Source organism: Furipterus horrens, unplaced genomic scaffold (genome assembly GCF_987537825.1).
Source record: "Furipterus horrens unplaced genomic scaffold, mFurHor1.1.pri manual_scaffold_2, whole genome shotgun sequence".
In the NCBI taxonomy this organism is placed as follows: domain Eukaryota; kingdom Metazoa; phylum Chordata; class Mammalia; order Chiroptera; family Furipteridae; genus Furipterus; species Furipterus horrens.
Window position 1 is genome coordinate 128,870,980 of NW_028327172.1, and position 24,521 is coordinate 128,895,500.

Here is a 24,521-nt window from a genome sequence, read left to right on the forward strand (position 1 = left end):
TCTGCTGATCCGTAAGATTAGATATTTGCTTTCTGGTCAGCTGTGTCACCAAGATCTCTGCCATTATCTGTGCCATCCTTACAGTTTTGTGTTTATCTTTGCTTCCTGGGCAGGGCTGTCACACCTATAGGGGGCGAAGTCCCGTGCACTTGTCACTACTGGGCGACCCTTCTCACCATACTGTGGCGTTTTTGTGTGTGGGCGGGGGTCCAAGATGGATTCTTGCTGTTCACTTTCTGCTGAGAGACTGGGAGCCTCCTCCTCCATCCCTACCCCCTCCGGCCCTCACAGTCCAAGGCAATGTGGGTCTGCCTTCCCCGGTGTTGGAATCGTGAGCTGACAGGTTTGGTTTGCAGCTGGGGGTGCTCCCCAGGCGCCTCTTGTCTCCCCTTAAATATGGGTGTCTGTGCTTACCGCTGTCCTGCTGCTGTCGCCGGCAGCACAGCTTCACCTCTCCACCCCGGCTTCACCCCTCCTACCCATCCAGACGAACACCATTTCTTTTTAACTTCATATGTTGGACTTCCATGTAGCTTTATTTTCTAGGACTTCTGGTTATTTTTGGTTTTGCGGTAGTCGTAGTCCTTAGTTGTTGAGGGAGATGGAGTGTGTCAGTCTAGACCTCCATCTTGGCCAGAACCTGTCTGGCTTATCTTGCACCATTCTCTTCATTGTTTACTTACTATGTTGTAGCCACATTACCTATTTTTAGTATTTCTAATAAAACAGTCTCATTCCCAGCTCAGGGCATTTGCACACAGTGTTCCTGCCCCTCTTCATTTTCCACATGGTTAACTCTTACTAATTCTTCAGTCTCAATTTAAATGACAGTTTCTCACAGTGACCTTTGCAACTGTAACTAATATCTGGACTCCTCATAGTACTTGTATATCTCTTTATTTAAATTATTCATTATAATTTATTATTCTTAATTATAATAAGTTATGAGATTCTGTGTTTAATGGCTGGTTTAAAACCCAACTCTATGCAACCTGAAGGTAGGACCCACGTCTTTTGTTCACTACTGTATTCCTAGTACCTAGCTCATCTACTTACTTAATAAGTATTTGACAAATGACTTGAATGAAATAAGTGCTCTTATTATCCCTGCTTTAAAGATGACAAAAGTAAGCCTTAGGAATGTGGTCAAGTTACTTGTCTAAAGTTACATATCTAGTGAGTGGTGGATGCGTTTATTCTTTCATTCACTTATACATTCATAAACTATTTGAGGATGTATTTATGTCAGGCAACATGGTAGGCCCTACAAATACAGTAGTGAACCCGAATAGCCATGTCCCATTCCTCATGGTGGTGATGATGTAGGGGAGGAAATGTTTAGTGAGTGAGAAAACCACATGTAAGATCTAAGTACAAATGGTGTAAGGATCATGAAGTGCTAGGAGTAGTGGTGGTCAAGGGAAACCTTTTTGAGGAGGTAACATTTAAGCTGAGGCTTTATGATGAAAAAGAGCCAATCTTTAGAAGAGTTGGGGGAGGATTAAAGTTTGTGTGACCATAAAACTCGTGTTCTTAACCATTGTGGTCTATGGATTTCATTCTGAGTGGGGTGTTTAACTTAATTGAATTATTTATATTTATATATTCCACTAAATATTTGAAGTGCCAAAACTATATATTTCTATTCACTGATATTTCTTAGGGAAGCAGAATATTATTAAGTGTAGAGGCAAAATATGCAAGTAACATAAGGTGTGATGGATTAAAGATTGCTACAAATTCTTTCTCATTCTCCTATCCTGAGATTAAATCTGTATAGGCTGCAGTAGCTGAGGAACCACCCTGGTCCTGCTCGGGTAGTGTAAGTGGAGGCCAAGGAAGAGTCTGAACTCTTACCCAGCAAGGGTCAAATGGAGGCTGATCAGGGAGCCCCAACTTTTATCCACCTTCCATATCTACCTGGCAGAAAGGTAGTGCCCATCTTTGCCTGCTGCTGCAATGACAGCGGAGGCCTGCTTTAATAGAAGACTTAAGTCAGATCCAAAGTCTGATAACATAATTCCCAAAATGTTAAGACCTTAATTGAAAAAAATCACGTCACACGAAGAACTAGGAAAATCTAAACTCGAGAATAAGTCAACTGACAACACAGAGATGACAGGTATTAGAATTATTTGACAGATTTTAAAGCAACCATCATAGAAATATTTTAATGATTGATTATACTTGCAACCATCATAGAAATATTTTAATGATTGATTATACTTGCAACCATCATAGAAATATTTTAATGATTGATTATACTTGAAACAAATGGAAAATAGATAATCTCAGGAAGAAAATATAGGATATAAATAAGAAACATGGAAATTTCTGGACTGAAAAATACAACAAATAATCAGTGGATGGCTCAATAACAGAATGGAGAGGGCACAGGAAAGAATCATGAAACTTGAGGACAAACAATAGAAATTACCCAGTCTGAACAACAGAGAGAAAATAGACTGAAAACAAGAACAACAACATCAGAGACCTGGGGAGCTTTAACAGAAAGACCTATCATTCTTGTCCTCAGAATCCCAGAAAAAGAGAAGAAAGACAATGGGGCTCAAAATATATTTGAAGAAGTACTAGCTGAATATTTCCTAAATTTGGCAAGCCATAAATATACAGTTTCAAGAAGCTTAGCGAAACCCAGGAAGGATAACCACAAAGAAATCCATGCTAAAACACGTTACAGTCAGACTTCTGAAAACTAAAGACAAAGCAGTGAGAGAGAAATGTCCGTTTACCTATAGTAGAAAAACAATTTCAATTATATTGGATTTCTTATCAGAAACTATGGATGGCAGAAGGAAGTGGCACATTTTTCAAGTGCTGAGGGAAAAGAACTGTCAACTCAGAATAATATATCAAGGGAAAACTTCCTTCACATGATATGTACCTACTCAAAAATAATAGGTAGAGGAAATTCTCTAAACAGAAAAGTGACATAAGGAGTGTGGGAACACCAGGAAGGAAGAACTAACAGTGGAAAGAGCAAACATACTGGTAAATTCAATTGATGTTCCTTCTTTACATTATGCTTGAAGGTTGAAATGTAACGATCTGATGTGGTTCTCTTTGTACATAGAGCAAATATTTAAGATGATTATGTTAGAAATGGGGGTTTGCGACAGAGGGACAAGAGGAAGGTAAGGTTTCTACATTTTACCAGGAACTGATAAAATGTTGATAATCAGTAAACTGATACGTTGTGAAAATGTCATACCTAGAACAATTACTAGAAAAATTTATAATGAGATATATTTATAGATAAATCAAAATGAAATTAAAAAATTTTCGGTAACCACAAGAATGTAGGAAAAAATAAAATGAGAAAACAATGAATTGTACACCATGCTCAAGTGGGGTTTATTCAGTGGATAAACTGATATTGCATGTCGTATTATATTATGTGGTATCAGTGCAATTGACTTGTTAGCAGGTAAAAAGGAAAAGCCACATGATCATATTAAAAAAAAAAAAAGCAAAATTCAACACTTGTTCCTGAAATTCTCAGAAAACAAACAATAAAAAAGAACTTTCTCAACTTGATAAAAATATATTTACAAAAATCTACGGGTGAATTAAAAAAAAAAGATCTTATCTTCAAAGAGAGGGGAAGGGAGGGAGAAAGGAAGAGAGAAGCATTGATAGGTTGCCTCTTGCACGGCCCTAACCAGTGACCTGGCCCTCAACCCAGGCATGTGCCCTGACTGGGAATCGAACTGGCAACCTTTTGCTTTGCCAGACGATGTCCAACCCACTGAGCCATGCAGGGCTAGGACTGAATATCTTTACCTTGAGATCAGAACAAAGTCACTATTTTAATTCAACATAGTACTGGAATCTTTAGCCAGATCAGTAAGATAAAAGGAAATAAGGCATACAGACCAGAAAGGAAGAAATAAAACTGATTTTAGATGACACAATAGTCTATATAGAAAATGCCAAAGAATCTATAACAAACATCCTAGAACTAATGAGTTCAGAATTGTAGGATATAAGCTCAATACACAAAAATCAATTAATTTAAAAAAATGATTGTATTTATTTATTTTTAGAGAGAGGGGAAGGGAGGGAGAAAGAGGAAAAAGAAACATTGATTTATGAGAGAAACGATGACCGGCTGCCTCTTGATCGCCCCTAACCTGGGACCTGGCCTGCATCCCAGGTGTGTGCCCTGACCAGTAATTGAACCAGCAACCTTTTGGTTTGCAGGAAGACAACCCACTGAACCGTGCAGGTCAGGGTCAATTATGTTTTTACATACTAGCAATTAACATGTGGAAATGGAAATAAAAATATATTAAAATTGCTCAAAAATATAAACTTTAGTGTAAATTTGAGAACACATATGGAGGACTTATGTGGAAGGCAACAAAACAGGAAAGACATCAAAGATGATCTAAAGAAACTGAGAGATACACTGTATTCATGGATTAGAAGGTTCAACATAATAAAGATGCCAATTCCCTCCAAGTTGATGAACAGATTGAACGCGATTTCTATTAAAATCCCTATTACGGTTTTTGTAGATATGGAAAAGATTGTTTTCAATTCATGTGGTGGAAAGGCAAAAGAACTAGAATAGTTTAGATAACTTAGGAATCTAACTGATTTCAAGATAGCACAGTAATCAAGACTGTGGTATTGGCAGAGGGATAGATACATAGATCAGTGGAACAGAATAGAGAACCAAGAAGTAATACCACATACATATAGGCAATTGATTTTTGACCAATACCCCAACCTTAGTTCAGTATAGGATGGTTAGTCCTTAACTTAATAGTGCTGGAATAATTGGGTATATCAGAAAAAAAACCAAACAAACCCAAAACAAAACCTCCAAAATCTTGATCTAAACTTCATACCTTTTAAATATCAACCCAAAATAGCTCATAAATTTAACGACAATTTTAAATAAAATTTTAAGAATACAGGAGAAAATTTTAGTGTTCATGAAAAGTTTTGGATGTGACTCAAAATATGATTCATAGAAGAATAATTGATCAGTTGGTTTTCATCAAATTAAGTTTTGCTTTGTGAAGAACCATGATAGGATGAAAAGACAAGTTACAGACTGGGAAAAACTATTTGCAGGCCCCATATTTGACAAATAACTCATATGAAGAACATACAAACTATTCTCAAATCTTAACAGTAAAAATCCAAACAATTGTATTAGAAAAATTGGCAAAAGACATGAAGAGAAATTTTACTAAAGGGGATAAGCACACAAAAAGATTTTCAATATCACTAGCCACCAGGGAAATGCAGATTAAGACCATGACACCTATCAGAACAACTAAAATTAAAAAAAGTGAGAACCAAATGATGGTAGAATGCTAAAGACAGAATCTCTCATATATTACCAATGGGAATATTTTTTACTCTGGAAAATAATTTGACAGTTTCTAAAAAAAAAAAAAAGTCATGATTAAACATAGAGTCACCTAGGACCCTGCAATTCCATTCCTAGGTGTGTACACAAGAGAAAACATAAATGTACACAAAAACTTACATACTAATATTCACAGTGGCATTATTTATAATAACCTTAAAATGGAAACAACCAACTGTCCATCAACTGATGAATGGGTAAGTAAAATGTGGTGTATTTGGCGATAAGAAGGAAGAAATTGCCTCTACAGTCTGTGACATGGTTGAACCTTGAAAACATGCTAAGTAAAAGCCAGTCACAATAGACCCGGCTTTAAATTGTGTGAATACATTTATATGAAATGGCCAGTATAGGAAAATTTTAATGTAGAGAAAGTAATGTAGTGGCTGCCTAAAGTTGGCTGTAGGAGTGATGTGTATGGTGCCTGAATTATATCTCAATTATGTTTTTTTCAAATTAAATATGCATTTTCCTATTACTCCAACAGTCTCACACTTAGGTATTCATCCAAAATAAATGGAAACCTTGGTTCACACAAAACCTGTGTATTATTGTTCATAGTGCTTTGCTTATAGTAGTAAAAATTTGGAAAGAACCAAATTTTTTGCAATATGTGAATGGATAAATGTATGATAGCACATCTATACTGTGGACTACGACCCAGCCTCAGAAGGAAGTAATTATTGGTGCATGCAACAGCTTGGGCATATCGCAAGGGTATTAAGCTCAAATCTCAAAAGGGCACATACTCTGCTCTCATTTATATAACATTCTCAAATGATAGAACAGAAGTTGGGAGATGGGTGGACTGTGGGGGAGAGCTCAAGAAAAGGTGGGATACTTGCAGTCGTTCTTACAATGTGAAGTGGGGAATGGAGAAGATCAAAAAGTAGTGTTAATAGTTGGAGAATATGTAGTGTATTACTTAAAATTACATGAACTACCATAGATGTATGGGGAGAAGGAAGGTTAAATAAGAGCAAAAACTGCCCAAAATGTGAATCTGTAGTTGAAGAAGGAAATGTCATGTGTATGTTACTTAAAATTATATTAACTAACCGTGATATAGTTATATTGGGAAAAGAATTCATAGTAGCAAGAAATGCGTAGGTAATACGCAAAATGGGTAAATGAAAATCTGTGGTCTCCTGGCATCCTTGACCACATGGGAGTACATGGAACATGTCTGGTTCTGGTTGAGGCATGCTGTGAATATGAAATACACGTTGAAGTTTGAAGCACACAAACTGAAATGTCCCATTAGTATTTTTTGCATTGATGAAAAGAATATTTTACACATATTGGGTTAAATAAGTCATTGTGAAAGTAATTTCACCTGTTTTTGCTTTCTAAAATGTGGCTAATAGAAAATTTGCAATTACATGTGTAGCTTGCATTGTATTTCTCTAGCACATTGATTTTCAACCTTTTTCATCTCCTGGCACACACAAACTAATTCTTAAAATTCTGCGACACACCAAAAAATACATTTTTTTGCTAATCTGACAAAAATATGTATGATTTTGATTTATTCACACTGGATGGCTGTTGTGTTGGCTGTTGTCATTTTTTTATTTGACAATCAAAGGGAAAAGAGGTCAGTGCCCCTGATTAATAAGTCAGGTATTGCATGTTTTAAGAATTCTTGCGGCACACTGGTTTAAAATCGCTCTCTACAATCTGTAGAGATTAGGCCATGCAGTAAGAATTGGTTTCCCTGGGGAGTAGGCTGAGCCTGAGGAAAGTTGGTTAAGGGAGACTTGTTCTGTATTTTAAGCTCTTCATTGCTATTTCATTTTTAAAACATCTTAGTGTAGTTTGATTAAAAAATTACCTCTTTAACAAAGGCGATGGTTTCTTTTAAAGCATGTTAATTTGTTATATTCTAAATTACATAGTACATGTTAACTATACTAAGGAAGTTTGGCATTAAAAGTAGTCATTGTCTTATCCACGCCTTTTTCTTCATTTCAGTTTGCTATAACCAAAAATAAAGTATACTTGTTTTTCTTGCTTTTGTCTAGCTTATTGCAGGAGTGACCAGGATATCATCTTGTGGAAGTAATGCCCACTGAAAGCGGGAGTTGTTCAGCTGCTCGCCAAGCAAAACAGAAACGTAAATCTCATAGCCTTTCTATACGAAGAACTAACAGCTCGGAGCAGGAGAGGACGGGTCTGCCAAGAGAAATGTTGGAAGGACAAGTAAGTTAATGTTGAGCATGTTTGTAATGTTCCAGAAATAACCAAATATACAAGGCCTCTAAAGTAGAGAAAAAGTGTGGGTTACCAAAAATAAACAAACCCAACTCCTTCACCCCCAATTGAAACAACTGTCAGATATAGCAACCTACACAGTGATAGGATTCAATTCCCAGGTTAATGTTTTCACAGTGCCTAATAATCATAAAAAAGTGGGGGTGACAGTTTGGATGAGTTTTTCTTTGTGCTAGTCTATAGTGTAGATTTTATTCTACAGTGCAGGTTTTGGTTGTCCGATAGTCTCAAGAAAAAGAGAATAGGTATCATTTCAGTGATCTTCTTTCTTTTCTCTGGAGTTTCTGGAATTGGATCTTTCAGTAAGTTTTCTTGGCTTTATCCTGAGTTTGCTGTAGTGAGTATGTCATGTGCTGTTTATCACATTATATGTCTTTCTGGTAATTTGATGTTCCCTTTGCATGAACTAATATTTCATTGATAAAGATGTTTTCTTATACTTTTTCTAGTTCCTTTATTGTGATAAAAATGTGTCAGTTAATAAAGAATATTGTGAAACCTAAATAAAAGTATATTTGATAGTAAAATAAATTATAGATCTATCTGTGTTCATATTATTATATATAAACATATACAGAGACATATATACATATATTTTATGATCATTCTTTCACAATTATAATATTCATGTGTCATAATGTTATAGAAAAATAAGGCTGAAATCTGAGAAATTGGCTCATTGGAATATTGGATGTTGTTAGAACTGTGCCTGGGATGCTGACGTCTGGACCTCTAGGATGTAGCTTTTAGGGGCGCAGCAGTGCACTCTCAGAACCGAGTGCAGTTGCTGACATGTAGTAAATATTCAGTTACAACCCTGTTAATATGTATTGAATGAATGAATAAATGAACAAATACCTGGTTTTGCCTTCTAAAAGAAGTTACATTTTAATTTAGTATTAGAAATAAAACCATAGACTTTAAGGAGCCTTTATAATGGCTTTGATAGTCTTAGTGTGTTAGTGAGCTTGGGTGGCAATAACAAAGTTCCACACAGACTTGGGGGACTTAACAGAACTTTATTTTCCCACAGTCCTGGAGGCAGAAGGTTAGAGATGAAGGTGAGGGCAGGACTGGTTTCTCCTGAGTCCTCTTTCCTTGGCTTGTAGATATATTTGTTTCCTCCTTGTGTTCTCACATGATCGTCCCTCTGTGTGTCTGTGTCCTAATCTCTGCTTATGATAAGGGCACCACTCGATTGATTCCATTTTACCTTAATCATAGTAGCTCTGAATACAGTCACATTCTGAGGTGTTGGGGATCAGGACTTCCACATATGAGTTTGGGGGAACACATCGCATAACACTTAGGAAAGTGAATGTTTGAAACAAAGCCTTGCAGTGGACCTTCTGTGATGGAATGTTCTAGATCTGTGCTATCAGATACGGGAACCACAAGCCTCATGTGTCTTGTGTGACCCTGAGAAATTTAAAAAAGTTTAACTTACATTTAAATAGTCAAATGTGGCTACTGGCTACCATGTTGGACTGAGTAGGTAAATAGCCTAAGATATGTTTTTTAATTAAAAAATTTTTTGTTATTTATTTTTATCCTCGTCCTGAGGACTCTGTTGATGTTGTTGTTTCATTGCCTTTTTAGAGAGGGGAGGGGAGATAGGGAGGGAGGGAAAGAAACATTGCTGTGCGAGAGAAACATCAGTTGGTTGCCTCCTATATGTGCCTGGATGAGGGATTGAACCTGCAGCCTAGGCATGTGGCCTGACTGGGAATCAAGCCCACAACCTTTTGGTTATGGAATAACGCTTCAACCAACTGAGCCACACTGGCTAGGGCATATATATATATATATTTTTTAGTTGTTAGATTTACTTACATTTCTAGCAGTGAAAATTCTACAACCTTGGCTAGCATCTCCTGGCATGAAGTATATGTGTTCTTCTCTTCTCTTTCTGAGTGCCTCCCCTCCATTGTGATGTAGCACAAGTAGGGTAATTACATCTCAGGGTAACCTTTTATGAAGGCCACTCAGAGTCTCCTGAGCTGCACAGCCTAGCACTGCTCTTCAGCCCTCATTGTGGTGTCTCCAGTGTTCCTGCCTGTGGATGGGTGGTGTGAGGTGCTTTGCCCGCCTGGTTCAGCAGTGGGAAGATGGTAGCGATGGTGTGAGATGCACGCAGTTGGCATGGTGGGTATGAGCGGAGATGTCTGAGATTCAGTGGGTTTGAGTTGAACAATAGGTAATCACTCTCTACATGAGGTTACAGTCATGTTCTTTGAGTTGTTGGGGAGCAGTATCAATAGTGAAGATTTGTGTAAAGGAGCTATAGTAAGTGACCTCTTAGGTTCATGAGTTGGAAGTAGTTTAAAAAGCAGTGCTTAGTGACAGGATGGGAGGTCTGTAGTTGCAGAGGGCTACTGAATTTGTGCACATGCAGCACTGATGGTCCTGTACCCAGTTCGTGCTGCTGTGGTAAAATGCAAATCCCTTTATGAGCTTTACTGAATCAGTAGCTTTTCTATCATGAGTTTTCTCAAGTGATGCTAGAAGTTCAACTCCTTAGTTCAGGGCCTGTGAAGTCAAATGGCACTAGGATACCTGTTCGGAAAGGTCAAGAGTTTTGTTGAGAGCCCTCACTCAACTCCTCTTGCCTTCTACTGGAAAAGTTCTCATTTCACTGCATGTTGTTTCTTGATTGTCTTTTTATCAAGTGACGTTAATGGTGACATCTTAGTTTTGTCATTACAGTTATATATTTTAAAAATATTTTTTAAATTTATTTTTAGAGAGAGGAGAAGGGAGGGAGAAAGAGAGAGAGAAACATCAATGTGTGGTTGCCTCTCACATGCCCCCAGCTAGGGACCTGGCTTGCAACCCAGGCATGTGCCCTGACTGGGAATTGAACTGGCGACCCTTTGGTTCACAGGTCAGTGCTCAATCCACTGAGCCACACCAGCCAGGGCTACAGTTACATTTTATATTGAGGCATTTAAGTAAATGTAACATTTCAGTGGCTTAATAAGGATTTTAAAACATTGTGGGTGTAGGTGAGTTGAAATTGATAAACATAGAGGAGATTTGGTCTTTGGAATCAAAAGCTTCCAATGAATGACACTTAGGAGGAGGGCTAACTGAATGTGGGGTTTGGAAAGAACATGGTGTGGAGAGGGAGGAGATGCTGCACATGCCACAGGTGGGGCAGATAGTGTGTTAAACATTAATTGTGATGGTTTAGTTTATTTTATATTGTTATTTGAAGGTTGTTTTTTTTTCTTGTTTTTTATTGGTATTTTAGATGAGAATTGAGAGAGGCTGCATGAATCAATTCTACCAGATTTAGTTTGTAAACAAGTGGATTCACATATATTTTCAAGTAGCTTGTAAAATTTACTTGAGCATTCTGTGATTACTTCAAAACATACTGCTAAAATGCTTATGTCATTACAGATCATTTTGCCTAAAATTCTTGTCTTCCTAAGAAATTAATCTGAGAAGGAATTTAATAAATGTTTTATCTTTTTATTTGCAATTCATTAGATATCAAAAAGTTTGTGCTGCATATAAATTTTAAAAATCATTTAGAAAATTACACTGACAGCAGTTAAGTATTAAAACATTATTTTAGAAATATTGCAGTACTTGTTAAGAATTTTGTTTGAAAATACTCCTAAGTGCTGGGATGGGGTCACATAGAAAATACTATACTACGTAGACCATGTCCTCAGAAGATTAGAGCAGAGTGTAGACTGTGTCAGTCTCCCTGGTTATTAGCACTGTCAGGAAGGTAAACGCTTGTCAGTGTAGTTGGTGCCTAGGACATTGCTTACGTTTTGACTGTACTTAAAAATTTAGGTGAGATGTTGCTTCTTCCCACTGACTTCTCATGAGGTTCGGTTAGGACTGAGGTATGCATAACATGTGTTGTGGCATGCAGGCACCAGGAGCTTACTGGGACTTACATTGTAATGTTTTCATTTAACTGATGCATGTTTTGCTTTTACAGGTGAGATTTTTTTTTTCCTGTCTTCACAATAATCTTTTAGGTATTATATAAATTAATAGGAAATATTTTGCTTGAAGCACAGTGGACATAAGGACTCTAATAAGAGGCACATTTTCTATTAGTACATAACAATAAAATTAATTTATAATACTATATGGTAGAACTTAAAGGCTATTTATAATATAATTTTATTAGAAGTGCTTGCTTTCTCTATAACTTTGGAAGTTTTTAAATAAAGTATAAACTTACTTCCTCCCTTATAAAAAGAAAAGTTATGTTGTTTTGAAGAAGTACTTATTCTTGAACCTCATATTATCCTAGCTAACCATTTATACAATTTGATTTTAGTTTTATGTAGAAATCTGAAGCTATAAGTTCTTTCAAGTATTTTATGTATAAAAAATAAAGCATGTAAAGATAAAAGATAATTGACTTTTTCCATTCCCACCTGAGGACATGCTTATTGATTGTTTTTTTTTTCAAAAAAATTTTTTTTTAAGAGAGGGGAAGGGAGCGAGAGAGAGAGGGAGAGAAACATTGGTACAAGAGAAAACATCCATCTGCCTCTCATATATGCCCTGACTGGGGACTGAACCACAGCCTAGGCATGTGTTTTGATCAGGACTTGAACCCACAACCTTTCATTTTACAGGATGACATTCAAACAAACTAAGCCACATCAGCCAGGACAAGAAAATTCACTTTTGAAAACTATATTGGTACTTGGTAAAAGGGTGTCTTATTCATTCATGCATTTTAAACAAAATTTTCCTTTTCTGCAGGATTCTAAACTGCCTTCCTCAGTTCGCAGTACACTTTTGGAACTGTTTGGTCAAATAGAAAGAGAATTTGAGAACCTTTATATTGAAAACTTAGAATGTGAGTATCTCCTGTCTTAATATACTTTTATAACTTTTCACTTAAAAATCTTTGAGAGTCATATTTATGGGTGGGCATTCACCACTGTATTTGTTTTCTCTTTTTTAAAAATGTATTTTATTGGTTATGCTATTACAGTTGTCCTAATTTTGCCCCTTTCCCCATTCCTCCCAGCACCCCTCATTTCCTCCGGCAATTCCTCCCCCTCCTTAGTTCATGTCCATGCGTCATGCATGTAGGTTCTTTGGCTATTCCATTTCCTATACTGTTCTTAACATCCCCCTGCCTATTCTGTACCCACCAATTTGGACTTCTTAATCCCTGCACCTATACCCTCATTCTCTCCTTTCCTCCTCCCAGCTGATAATCCTCCAGATGATCTCTATATTTATGATTCTGTTACTGCTCTGCTTATTTGCCTAGTTTGTTTTTACATTCAGTTGTTGATAGTTGTGAATTTATTGCCATTTTAATGCTCATGGTTTTCTTCTTTTTCTTCTTAAATAAGTCCCTTTAACATTTCATATAATAATGGTTTGGTGATGATGAACTCCTTTAGCTTTAGCTTATCTGGGAAGCACTTTATCTACCCTTCCATTCTAAATGATGGCTTTGCTGGATAGAGTAATCTAGGTTGTAGGTCCTTGCTTTTCATCACATTGAATACTTCTTGCCAGTCCCTTCTTGCCAGTCCCTTCTTGCCTGCAAAGTTTCTTTTGTTAAATCCTTTGTAGGTAACTCTCTGCTTTTCTCTTGCTGCTTTTATGATTCCTTATCTTTAACCTTTGGCATTTTAATTATGATGTGTCTTGGTGTGGTCTTCTTTGAGTCCATCTTCTTTGGGACTCTATGCTTCCTGGACTTGAATGTCTGTTTCCTTCACCAAATTAGGGAAGTTTTCTTTCAATATTTTTTCAAATAAGTTTTCAATTTCTTGCTTTTTCTCTTCTCCTTCTGGCACCCCTATGATTTGAATGTTGGTATGTTTGAAGTTGTCCCAGAGTCTCCTAACCCTATCCTTTTTCTTTTGGAGTCTTTTTTCTTCTTGCTGTTCTCACTGAATGTTTTTTTCTTCCTTATGTCCCAAATCATTGATTTGATTTTCAGCTTCTTCCACTCCACTGTTGTTTCCTTGTAAATTTTTCTTTATTTCACTTAGTGTAAACTTCATTTCTGCCTTGGTCTTTTTTATGCTTTTGAAGTACTCAATGAGTTCTTGAGCATCTATATAACCAATGTTTTGAACTCTGCATCTGATAGATTGCTCATCTCCATTTTGTTTAGTTCTTTTTCTGGAGTTTTGTTATGTTCTTTCATTTGGGCCATATTTTTTTTGTCTCATTTTGGCAGTCTCCCTGTGTTTGTTTCTGTGTTTTAGGTAGAGCTGCTTTGATGCCTTGTCTTAGTAGTGTGGCCTAATGTAGAAAAGCATACTTGTAAGTTGGATGGGGCAGAGCCTTAGGTAATCGCCAGGATGGGGCATCCCATGTGAACCAGGTTGATGGAGTTTCAGATCTGGTGCTACTACTCTGTGTCTCTGTGTAGGGGAGGGCTCAGAAAGGGGACAATGGCTGCTACGTGGCCTCTGGAGTTTTGTCTGGGAGGAAGCTATCCCCCAGCACTTGCCCTGATGTCAGACACTTCAGTTTTGACCCCTGTGCCACTGGTTCCCTTCAAGCTGCTGCTCTGGTGCTGGATCCCAGTGGGAATGAGTCTGAGTAAGTCCCAAGTCCATTGCAAGCCCTTTAAGAGGAGATGCTCGAGAATCCCGTCATTTCTTCTGCTGCCCCAACCCGCACTGATTTTTTGTTGCCAGAAGTTATGGGGACTTATCTTCCTGGCTGGAACCCTGGGCTGGGTGGTGTGGTGTGGTGTGGTGTGGTGCTAGGATCCCTCGCTCCCGAGATACCCTTTTCGATTTTTATCCACCACATGTGGGTGTTCGGTGTCTCTATGTCTGTACCCCTCCTACCCATCTGAATAAATGTGACATCTTTAATTCCTTGGTTGGGCTTCCAAACAGCTCACTTTTCTGATGGTTCTAGGTGATAATGGTTTTGGAGTTTAGCTGTGATTTTTGCTGTATTTGTGCAAGGAGGTGAGCTGTGTTTACCTATGTCTCTCTCTTGACCAGAAGTCCTGTTTTCTTTTCTGCTGCTATATTAAGCTTAGTGGCTTAGAATAACACGATTTATTATCTTACAGCTCTGCAGACTACAATCAGGTGTGGGCAGAGCTTTATTCCTTCTGAAGTTATGAGAAAGGATCTTCTGCTTATTTGGATTGTGGCAGATTTCAGTTATTTGTAGTGAATACAGTGGTCCCCACCTTGTTGGTGTTCCCAGTGTCTAGAGCCTGCCTCATTTCTTGGCTTGAAGCCTTTCCTCCCTCTATCAGTGGCAGTCGGTCCTCCTAGTGCATCTTTGATCCCCTCCTAAGGGCGTGTGCAAAGGAAGGGCTGCCTGGGTCATGCCTTGTAAGCTGATTCCAAAAATTGAATACTAATAAACAGCTTTTGCATTATTAACATGCAGATAGGCAGGAAGACATTACTTGGTTTTTAGAAAACTGACCTTCCCTGACACGTTTACAACGATGTAAATGAATCCACCATTTCAGTTGTTCTACCTTATCTTTGTGACCAGTGTATTCTAAGATCACATATAACCTGCCAGTATACCTGGGAAGGGTTGCTATATCAGTTACATTTAAGTTCTTGGCAGGTGGGACTGAGGAAGAGTAATTTGGAACCGGTTTCACATCCTACTTAGAACAAATCACTAGTATTTCCTTAAATAACAGGTTACAATGGAAAGATACTGTCTGGAAGTTATCCTTTTCACTTCAGTTCATTTTCAGGTTTTATTTGTAATTTACAGAGTTGTTTGATTCATTTGCTTATCATATTATACTGCCACAATGTTTTTAAAGCACCAAATACCTATTCAACATCTTCATTTTTCAAGTCTGATACTCTACTACATCTCTCGTATGCAGAAGTTCTTGAATATTAAAAAAGTAATAATAAATGGGTAAAATTCTGCTAAAAATGCAGATGTCTGTAACTATAATGGTCCTAGATAGGAAGGAGATGAGGGAAGGGAAAGAAACACGTTCATGTGCAGGAAATGTAGTTCAAGTCTTTGGATCCTCAAAGTCAGTCATCTTGTCTTTAGTTTTTTTAAAGGAATTGTATTTACCTGAAGCATACAAAATAATATTGAATATAAACTGTAATTGAAAAAAATATTTTTTTAACTTAAAAAATATTTATTTTAGAAGCAATGTCTTCATTTCCTTAAACCAACGGTTTTCAGCCTTTTTCATCCTCGTGGTATGCATAAACTAATTACTAAAATTCAGTGGTGCACCAAAAAATGTATTTTTTGCCTATCTGACAAAAAAAAAAAAAAGCATAATTTTGATTCATTTATACCGGGCAGCTATTGTTGTGTTGGCTCTTGTCATTTTTTTAAATTTGATAGTCTAAGGGAAAGGAGGTCAGCGCCCCTGACTAAATAGGTATGAAAATCAATGTCTTAGAAAGTCAGGCAGTATACAAGGAAAAGATATCTGCCATTACCCCACCTGTTGCCCCATCCCACTCTGCAAAGGAAAACATTTGCTACCTTTTTTTCTTCTAATTATTATTTTTTTTAATTAAAAATTCTTTTAAATTCTCACCTAAGGAGATACATTTTTAAAATTGATTTTAGAGAGAGAGGAAGGTGTGTGGGGAGACTTAAAGAGAAATATCAATTGGTTGCCTCCCATATGCACCCCATCTGGGCATTGAACCTGCAATCAAGGTATGAGTATGTGTCCTGAACAGGTATCGAACCCATGACCTTTTGGTATACACTCCAGCCAACCGAGCAGCCCAGCTAGGGCTCTATTGATAATTTTTATAAACTTAATCTACTTCTGTTTTTTGCTCTGTCAACTTTAGGCCACGTGCTGTCATACTTTGCTGTGAAATGTTAGGAAATGACATGTCCTTTACCCTTCACTGCTCCATTACTTTCCAGTTTTTGTTGTTTTACAGAGTTCATGTTTATAGAATTTTAAACTAATTAGGTTTTTCATGCCTTATAAGTTGATTCCAAAAATTGAATACTAATAAACAGCTTTTGGATTATTAACATATTTTCACTTCAGAACTAAGTGGTATAGTTGGATCATTAGTGAAGAGACTATAATCGTATGTCATTTAAACTTTGCTCTTTTGATATTGGATTTTCCTTGTTAAGTACATCTTGAAAATTTCCAGAGGGAGAAATTATCCCAACTTTTTATAAAATAAAAATTAGGTACCACGTACTGCGTCTAATTTGTGTGTGTATGTATGTGTGTATTGTGTGTGTGTGTGTGTGTGTGTGTTTAAATTGTGGACTCAAGTATTGTTGAGTTTCCATTGTGATCTAAGGCCTCGTGTTCTATGAATTTGTGCAGTTTGTTCAAGAAAACTGTAGGGTTACAAATGACTAAGACTAAAGGTTCAATGGCTTCCCCTTGCCTGTGACATAGAGTTGAAATTGCTCAGACTGGATTTTTCAGAAACTTTGGTGCTTGGCCTTTTCTCTAACTCATCTCATTTGTACTTTCACCCACACACTTGCCTCGTTGTAACCTGAACAAATCTTGTCCTAGCTTGGGAGGCAACGTGGTAGGCATATACCCTTAGTGCTGGGTGAATCTGTGGCCAGGCAGGGTCCAGCTGCATGGCTGCAGTAGGTCATGTCCTTGGATGAGTTCCTTCCCCCGTCTGGCCTCTTTTCTCATCTGTACAGGGTGGATAACAGTGGGATAACAGCATGCATCCAAAGCACAGCCGTGTCCGCTTCCTCCTCTCAGTGTCTACTCATTCTCTTCTTTATAGCTTATGGCCTTCTTCATTCTTCTCTTCTGTTCCCATACACCTCTGCTTCTATTCATTTTTAATAACTTTCCATCAGTTTTTAACCTTCTTTATGTATAATCCTTACATGACACTCTAAGGTGCCATGCAACAATGATTATGTAAAAAAAAATTTTAATTTTATGTTTTTTTCCCCCTTGATTTCAGTGTTCTCAGGGAGACTGTAAATATTACATTGAGTTTTGAACAGGATAGTGTTTTTAAGTATATAGAATAAAGTAGAAAGGAAAGGAACTATATTGAAATTCAAGAGCTTGGCTTGATGAGAGCCCTGATAGTATCTATCACGTCTTGCCTGTGTAGGAAGAAAATTGGAGTTTCTATATTTGGAATGATGTCTTGAGAGTTTTTGAGAACTTGGTAAACTGTGATCTTGTTTATAAGATAATATTCATGTCTTTGTTTAGACAATACCCACATGTAACATTTTTCTGTGCTCAAGTTTTGGAAGTGGTCAGTATATATATAAACATAAAAAGTACATACTTTCCTTTTTCCAAAAATTTTTTTATTTTCAGTGCGTAGAGAAGTTGACACTCTTAATGAGCGTTTAGCTGCAGAAGGACAAGTGATTGATGGGGCAGAGCTGAGTAAGGGCCAACTGAAAACTAAAGGTAAGGGGGATATTCATGAAGGGAGCTCTGCAGATTACATGGGGAGGGAATTTGGAATTTAATGTGGGACACGATTCACTTGGTTTTTGTGGTCAGCATTACTTCAATCCATAACTTAGGTGTGGACATAGAGCAAAGAGGGAGGCGCCTGGAAACTTGGGCTTCTGTTCCAGCCCTGCCATTGTCTCCATGTTTGCATGGACAGGCAAACGTGCTCAATTGCATTGTTTTCTCATGTGAAATGGAAAATTGCATTAATGTCTGCAGTCCCTACTCTGAAGTCTGTGGCTTCTTGGTCATATGACAGCATTGATTGTAGATTCTCTGTCTTGGCAGCCAGTCACAGTACCAGCCAGCTTTCTCAGAAGCTGAAGACCACATACAAGGCCTCCACCAGCAAGGTATGCAAGGCTTGTGGGCCATCCATGTGGTATGTAAGGTGGACATGTGTGTACTCTAAGTTGCATATTTTTCATTTAGAAATGTTTGATAGAAAAAAATAAACTGGTGTTTAGGAAAATTCAATTTTTAGAAGGAATATCATTGTTAAATGGCTACAGTGTATAGACACCTAGATAATAATACTTGTGAGATTAATACATTATGCACCACTAGATATATCTTTTTTGAGGAAAAATACATTTTGTATTATTATTTGGCTTGATATAGATACTCTGAATTTGGAGAAAGCTAGTAAGTAGGGAGAAATTAAGTTCTGAGCTATAGTTATATTTTAATTCACCTTCTCTAATTTTCCAAGTATGATCAGAAAGTGAATGTCTGTTTCGAAGGGAAATATGGACATTTGTTATTATTTTTCTTTTTTTGAAGATTTTATTTATTTATAGAGAGAGAGGGAGGGAGGGAGAAAGGGAGGGAGAGAAACATTTATGTACCAGAGAAACATTGATTGGTTGTCTCTCTCATGCCCCCAACCGGGGACCTGCTGCACAATCCAGGCATGTGCTCTGACCAGGAATTGAACAAGCAACATTCCAGTTCTCAGGCTGGTGCTCAATTTACTGATCCATACAAGCCAGGGCTGCTTTTTCTTAAATTATCTTATTCTGACCTTCCTTAAGTGGCAGGATTTAATTATTTTGAAATTAATTTATCTATGAGGGAGTATCATTATAAGTAACATTTTGAGGTGATTTTGTATGCAACTCTACTTAGAGTATTTTGAATATACAAAATGTAACTTAATTACCTAAACTTAAGGGATATGCATTCCTTTTCTAAACTTGAGGGAAAATTTAAATTTGTGTTGAGTCTGCTATGAAGGTGTATAAATAGTTATTGTTAGCTTCCTGTTTTTCCAGTTTGTTCCTTGAATTTAAAGTTATTTCGCATGACATCTGGTCTTTCTGCTATTTCTGCTTATTTGGTAGTTTTCAGTCATTCTTAGTTAAAAATCTGAATATTGCTGACATTTTCATGTTGTTTTTTTTTTTAACGACTCTGGAATGCAAGTGACTAATTAAAAATTTTTAATGTATTTTATAGCTTACACTAAATAGATTAGAAGCTTTTAATAAGTTAATCTTTTTCTTAAAGGCAGTGAGGTTATGTTCTTTCTCATTTAACTTCTTGTTATATTATCTTGAATTATATTGTTTATTCAGTGGTTTCAGCTTATGTATATAATGTATGTCTTAGAATGCCAAATTTTCTGATAATTTCTGAAGTAGAGGAAGAAAGGATTATTTAAAATTATTACTTACCATGAGTAGTGAAAAATAAGGTTGGGGCAAAGGTAAGGGTATATGTATAATAACACTTACCTTAAAAAAAATTAGAGATATTTAAACTCCAGTCATTTTGGGTACTAGAGAAGCACATGAGTAATGATCTTTATAACATTGTGTACAGTGTGTGTACCCATCCTAAAGAATAACAGTGAAAATATGTGACATTATTTGAAAATGTGAGAAGTGATCTGATAACAATGTATTCTGATGTATACCATACATGTTCTAGGTAATAGAGCTAGTACAGTGCAGCAGGCAGACACTGTGATCTGGGTTTATTCCTCCTCCTGACTCAGCAGGTAGGTAGGTAGTGTAGTTGGTGACATAGAGGAAAACCAAAGTTCATTGAGCAAACCAGGAGAGGTCTGCTCTTCCTAGGTCGCTGATGACTATCTCTAATGCCTCTTGGGAGGGAGGCAAACAGGTGCAAGAGTCTGACCAGCAAATCACTTGAAAGAAACTTGTGAAAATGTTCACACATGGATTTTGTTAAAGTAGTGTAGATTATACCTCAGTTAAAATGATATTTAGGATGACAGATGTTCTGCTGCTTTCCTGTCATGAATGTTCCCTCTGATTAGTTCATGGGGCCTCCTTGCAATTGTGACTAAGTTAACGCTTTTAAGTACAAAGAGAGTTAAGAAGTGGTCACCATGTAATGGGCATTAGGAAGCAGTACCTGGAGCGATGTGTTTTAGTGTTCATGAACTGTGTATTCTTTCAAAATTCCACCAGAAAGGTGGTTTTCATGAGTCTGTGCCCCTCAGTTCTTACTGTTCACATGGGATTAGTGACAGATGTGGCTTTAGTAGTTCATGTCTCATAGTCATGTAGTTTGTGTGAGAAATGAGAGACTGTAACTTGGTACTACTTATGGTGGGGGTTGGGTGTGCATGTTTTTAACTCACTTCTTTCTAAATGTTACATTATTTAACACATGACTGGTACCTTTGCAGCAAAAGCATGTTTCCATATAGAGAGACAATCTTGCTAGGTTAACTGTGATACAAACTTTGAGAAAGAAGATAGTGATGATGGGTTTGAGGTTGACCAGGTCCTTTTGTAATTCCATGTACATTTAAGCCGAGTCAGATGGAACCTGTCTACAGCGCTGGTGAGAGTGGGCCTCTTCAAGCATTTGTTCAGTTGCCTGCTGTGTCAGGAATAACTTTGTGCTCTCACCTGAGTTGATGCAACAGTGCATTGTGTTTCCACTAAGAATGGACTGAGACACCTTTTCTGGGCTTTGCTAAATCAGAATTTAAAACAGATGTCTAATGCCACTTATTTTTTTTTTTTTCTTTTTTACTTAATTCTACTGGTTTAGTGTTCTGATTAATCTACATTGTTCTGGCTTACTTAAAAGCTGAAAAGCCAATCTTACATCTGAAAACAGTTTAAAAGTCAGACTCTTAAGAGTTCTTTGTGTTTAATTAGTGTCTTCCTCAGACACTTTCTACTTTTCCTTATAAGGAAAGAGAGAGTTGTTTGCTGTGTGTGTTAAACTAGATGGTCCCGCACTGTTCCTGTTAAACTGTGTGCTGCTTGCACCTGGGCTGCTATCACTGCCCTGCGCCGCCTCCTTGCATGCTGTGGTCATTGAGTACATGCTCAACAAGGAGTTCTGGACAAATCTCATTCGTTCATAGGCACCATCTTTTGGTTTCTTCCCACCTTAGGTTTTTTCTCTCTTAGTAATAGGTGGTCCGTATCAGTTATCAAAAACAAAAGAAAAACAACAAAAGTTTCCAATAATAAAAGTAATTAATTAGTGTTAAGAGTTTGGGGTATACCTTCCAGAATTTGGAAATTTTATCTGATGATTTGGATTTTTGGAAGAGTAACTTGCAACACATAAATAGGCTTTTCTTCCATCATAGGACATGCTTATTGGAAGTAGGGGACTTGGGGGAGGGGGGTTTTCTGGGGCTCTAGTAAGCACTTCATTCTTGCTTTGTGATATCTGGCTGGAGTTCCACTGTTTGCACTTATGTTGTGTTCCTTTAATGTTTTAAGTATTCTATTTAATGATTTATGCATTTTCAAGACATTCTCTTTTAACTTAGAAGCATTTGTTCAGTAAATTACCTACAGTACTCCTTCCCATCACAATTTTAGATTGTCTCCAGCTTCAAGGCCACCACATCGAGGGCTGTGTGCCAGCTTGTGAAGGAATACATTGGCCACAGGGATGGCATCTGGGATGTCAGTGTGGCGAAAACACAGCCCGTAGTGCTGGGGACTGCATCTGCTGGTGAGTCCAGAGTTCGCGCTGCCACTTGTCATGCATACTGCACAACAGCTGGTTCCAATGACTGACCTTCGGGTGTAGGTGACAGAGTGACCCTGGGAGCAGGCATGTAGCTGAGCAGTCATTCAAACAAAGCACTCAGCCTTGACTTAGTGCCTGGTACAGAAGCCCCCATCAGGCCTTCTGAAGCTTGTGGGTGTGCTGCCATGTCTGTCTCCATGGGACATAGCCAGCTCTGTTAAGGGTTCACTGTTAGAGGCAGCAGAAGGTAGAATGTCATTTAAATATAGTAGGTATTTTTTTTGGATTGGCTTTCTTGTTATTCATAGCTAACTATACACCTACATTTCACATTTTTCCTACTTGTGATATTTGAAGGCGGCTGCTGTCCCAAGATTTAGGAGAGTGAGGCATTTTATCCCCTGAGTTTGCCTATGGGGACTCACAGGGTGGGTATTAGAGAGACTCCTGTCTTTTCACTAAAGAAGGGGCAGTTTTTGAAAGCTGTCTGATACCCCTTCAGATAAAAGTTGCTAAAATTAAAAACAGCGTTCACTTGTTGAAAATAACTTTTCCAGTTGTGACAACTTATTCACTAGAGTCCGCCTTTTCACATGGAAATGGAAAATGTAAAACTAATTATAATGATGAAGAAAGTTTTTTCTCTTGTTTCAACTGTTTGTATATGAGCACCCCAGAATCTTTTATGGAAATTACAACTAATAAAAAAGAATAAAAAGACCCTTTTTTGTTGTTTCTGATATCTCATTTGGGTAATTGGCATTTATTTTTCACATTTTCCTGTTGAGTCTACTTTTTATCTTTTTGTTATGCTCTTAAGTGGAAAGGTCCAAAGGAGTATTTATTAAATATCAAATAATTTAGAACTGTATTTGGATGCTATTTGCATTTGAATATAATGTGATATCCTGAAGAGTTTTAGTATTTCACACACATACAAAAATGAACCCAGGATGTAAATGACCTTTGTAATTAAGTCTCCAGTTGGGTGTTGTCAGTGTAACAGTGAACCAGGAACTCAGGACCCTGGTTTTCCACTTGTCCATAAATGACCTCAAACAAGTCACCAGCTTCTCCCATCTTTTTGGAAGTGTTCTGTTTGATCAGTTGAATTACAGAGTAGTATAATCAGTCATGGTAATGTAACTTATCATTTTTAAAGTATTTATCTTATTCTTGTATTAAAAGGACCATGTAATCAGCAATGGCTCAGTTCCTTATTCGTTTTACTTTGCAGATCACACGGCTTTGCTGTGGAGCATCGAGACAGGGAGGTGCCTTGTCAAGTACATGGGCCACGTGGGATCAGGTGAGCGCCATAACATCAATGGGTTTCCAGATGGGAGGTTTGCTGAGTTGGTGTTAGGAGAGTGGGGCATTTTCATAGACTGTCAGACGCCATGCCTCTAAGAGTGCGCTTCACAAAAGGAAAGCTTAGCTCCCTAACCAACATCAGATAGGAGTTGTTTGTGTTTTATTTAGTGTTACAGAAAGGCACACGTAGACAGCTTTGAAATGGAAATGTGTGTTATTTACCAAAAATTATGTATTCACTCTAGAGATTCACTGTCCCATATGTGGGCCCAAGGCAGGCTGTTGTTTGTCCCAGGTGCTTGCCTGCCCTTAGTGCCATAGTTAATGCAGCAGCTCTTCCCTGCCTTTTCTGTGTACCCCATGTATCCAAGTGTTCTGACCAGATTTTACCACTTCTTGTCCCCACTCCCTTTGTGGGTCCTTCCATCTGGTATGCATCATATCCAGTGTTCTATCAGGCAGCCCCTTGGCTCACTGCCCTTCACCAGCTATTGCCATCCCTGAACCGTTATAGACAAACTTCTAGGCGGTGTTGACCTTTTGCTTCTAGAGTAAGGGATGTCCCCATCTACCAGCTTGTCAAGAAAGTGAGCCTGTCTTTTGCTGGAGTGAGGAGGTGAAGGAGATGGCGGGAGGGGGCTGATATGCAATGAGCTCTTGTTCGCTCCTACCTGTGGGGCCCAGGATGCTCACATGTGTGCTCATTTTGTGTGGTGTGTGTCTGCATGTGGGCCAGTTCATGGTGTTCAGCATGAGCAGATACCTCAAAACAGTTTCCAGAGTGTGTGCTCCCTCTCTTTGCTTCCGTTCCACCAGCAGGCAAGTTCTGGCTGCTCCACAGTCTCTCTAGCAGTGGGTCTTCCTGAAATTGGGAACATTCATACTGTTTGTTTGTTAGGAGTGTAACAGTTACCTGATGTCTAGTGTTAACAGTAGAACAGCATCTTCTAGCATTTTGTAGTTCCATAGAAAACTATAATTCTAATGGTGTAGCTAATGTAATTCTCACTAAAGGAGAGAACTTGATGAAGTCTGTTAAAACTTCCTTACATTCCATGTATGGGCCCTGCTTCTCCTTTTAGGTATGGGTGTGAGGACTGGCTTCCCTTGGTGACTGGGAGACAGGGTTCT

At 37.8% G+C, this 24,521-nt stretch overlaps 1 protein-coding gene across 5 annotated transcripts in view; it reads left to right on the forward strand.

Moving 5' to 3' along the window:
• Positions 1-24,521, forward strand: part of WDR37 (WD repeat domain 37) — a 67,294-nt gene that overhangs the window by 6,511 nt on the left and 36,262 nt on the right. For all 5 annotated transcript variants that reach the window (XM_090266448.1, XM_090266447.1, XM_090266444.1 and 2 more), the window contains exons 2-7: positions 7,432-7,609; positions 12,425-12,521; positions 17,958-18,053; positions 18,390-18,454; positions 21,923-22,058; positions 23,314-23,385. In XM_090266448.1, coding sequence (XP_090122574.1) covers positions 7,472-7,609; positions 12,425-12,521; positions 17,958-18,053; positions 18,390-18,454; positions 21,923-22,058; positions 23,314-23,385 — 604 coding nt within the window. In that variant the 5' untranslated portion in view covers positions 7,432-7,471. The remainder of the gene's footprint in view (positions 1-7,431; positions 7,610-12,424; positions 12,522-17,957; positions 18,054-18,389; positions 18,455-21,922; positions 22,059-23,313; positions 23,386-24,521) is intronic.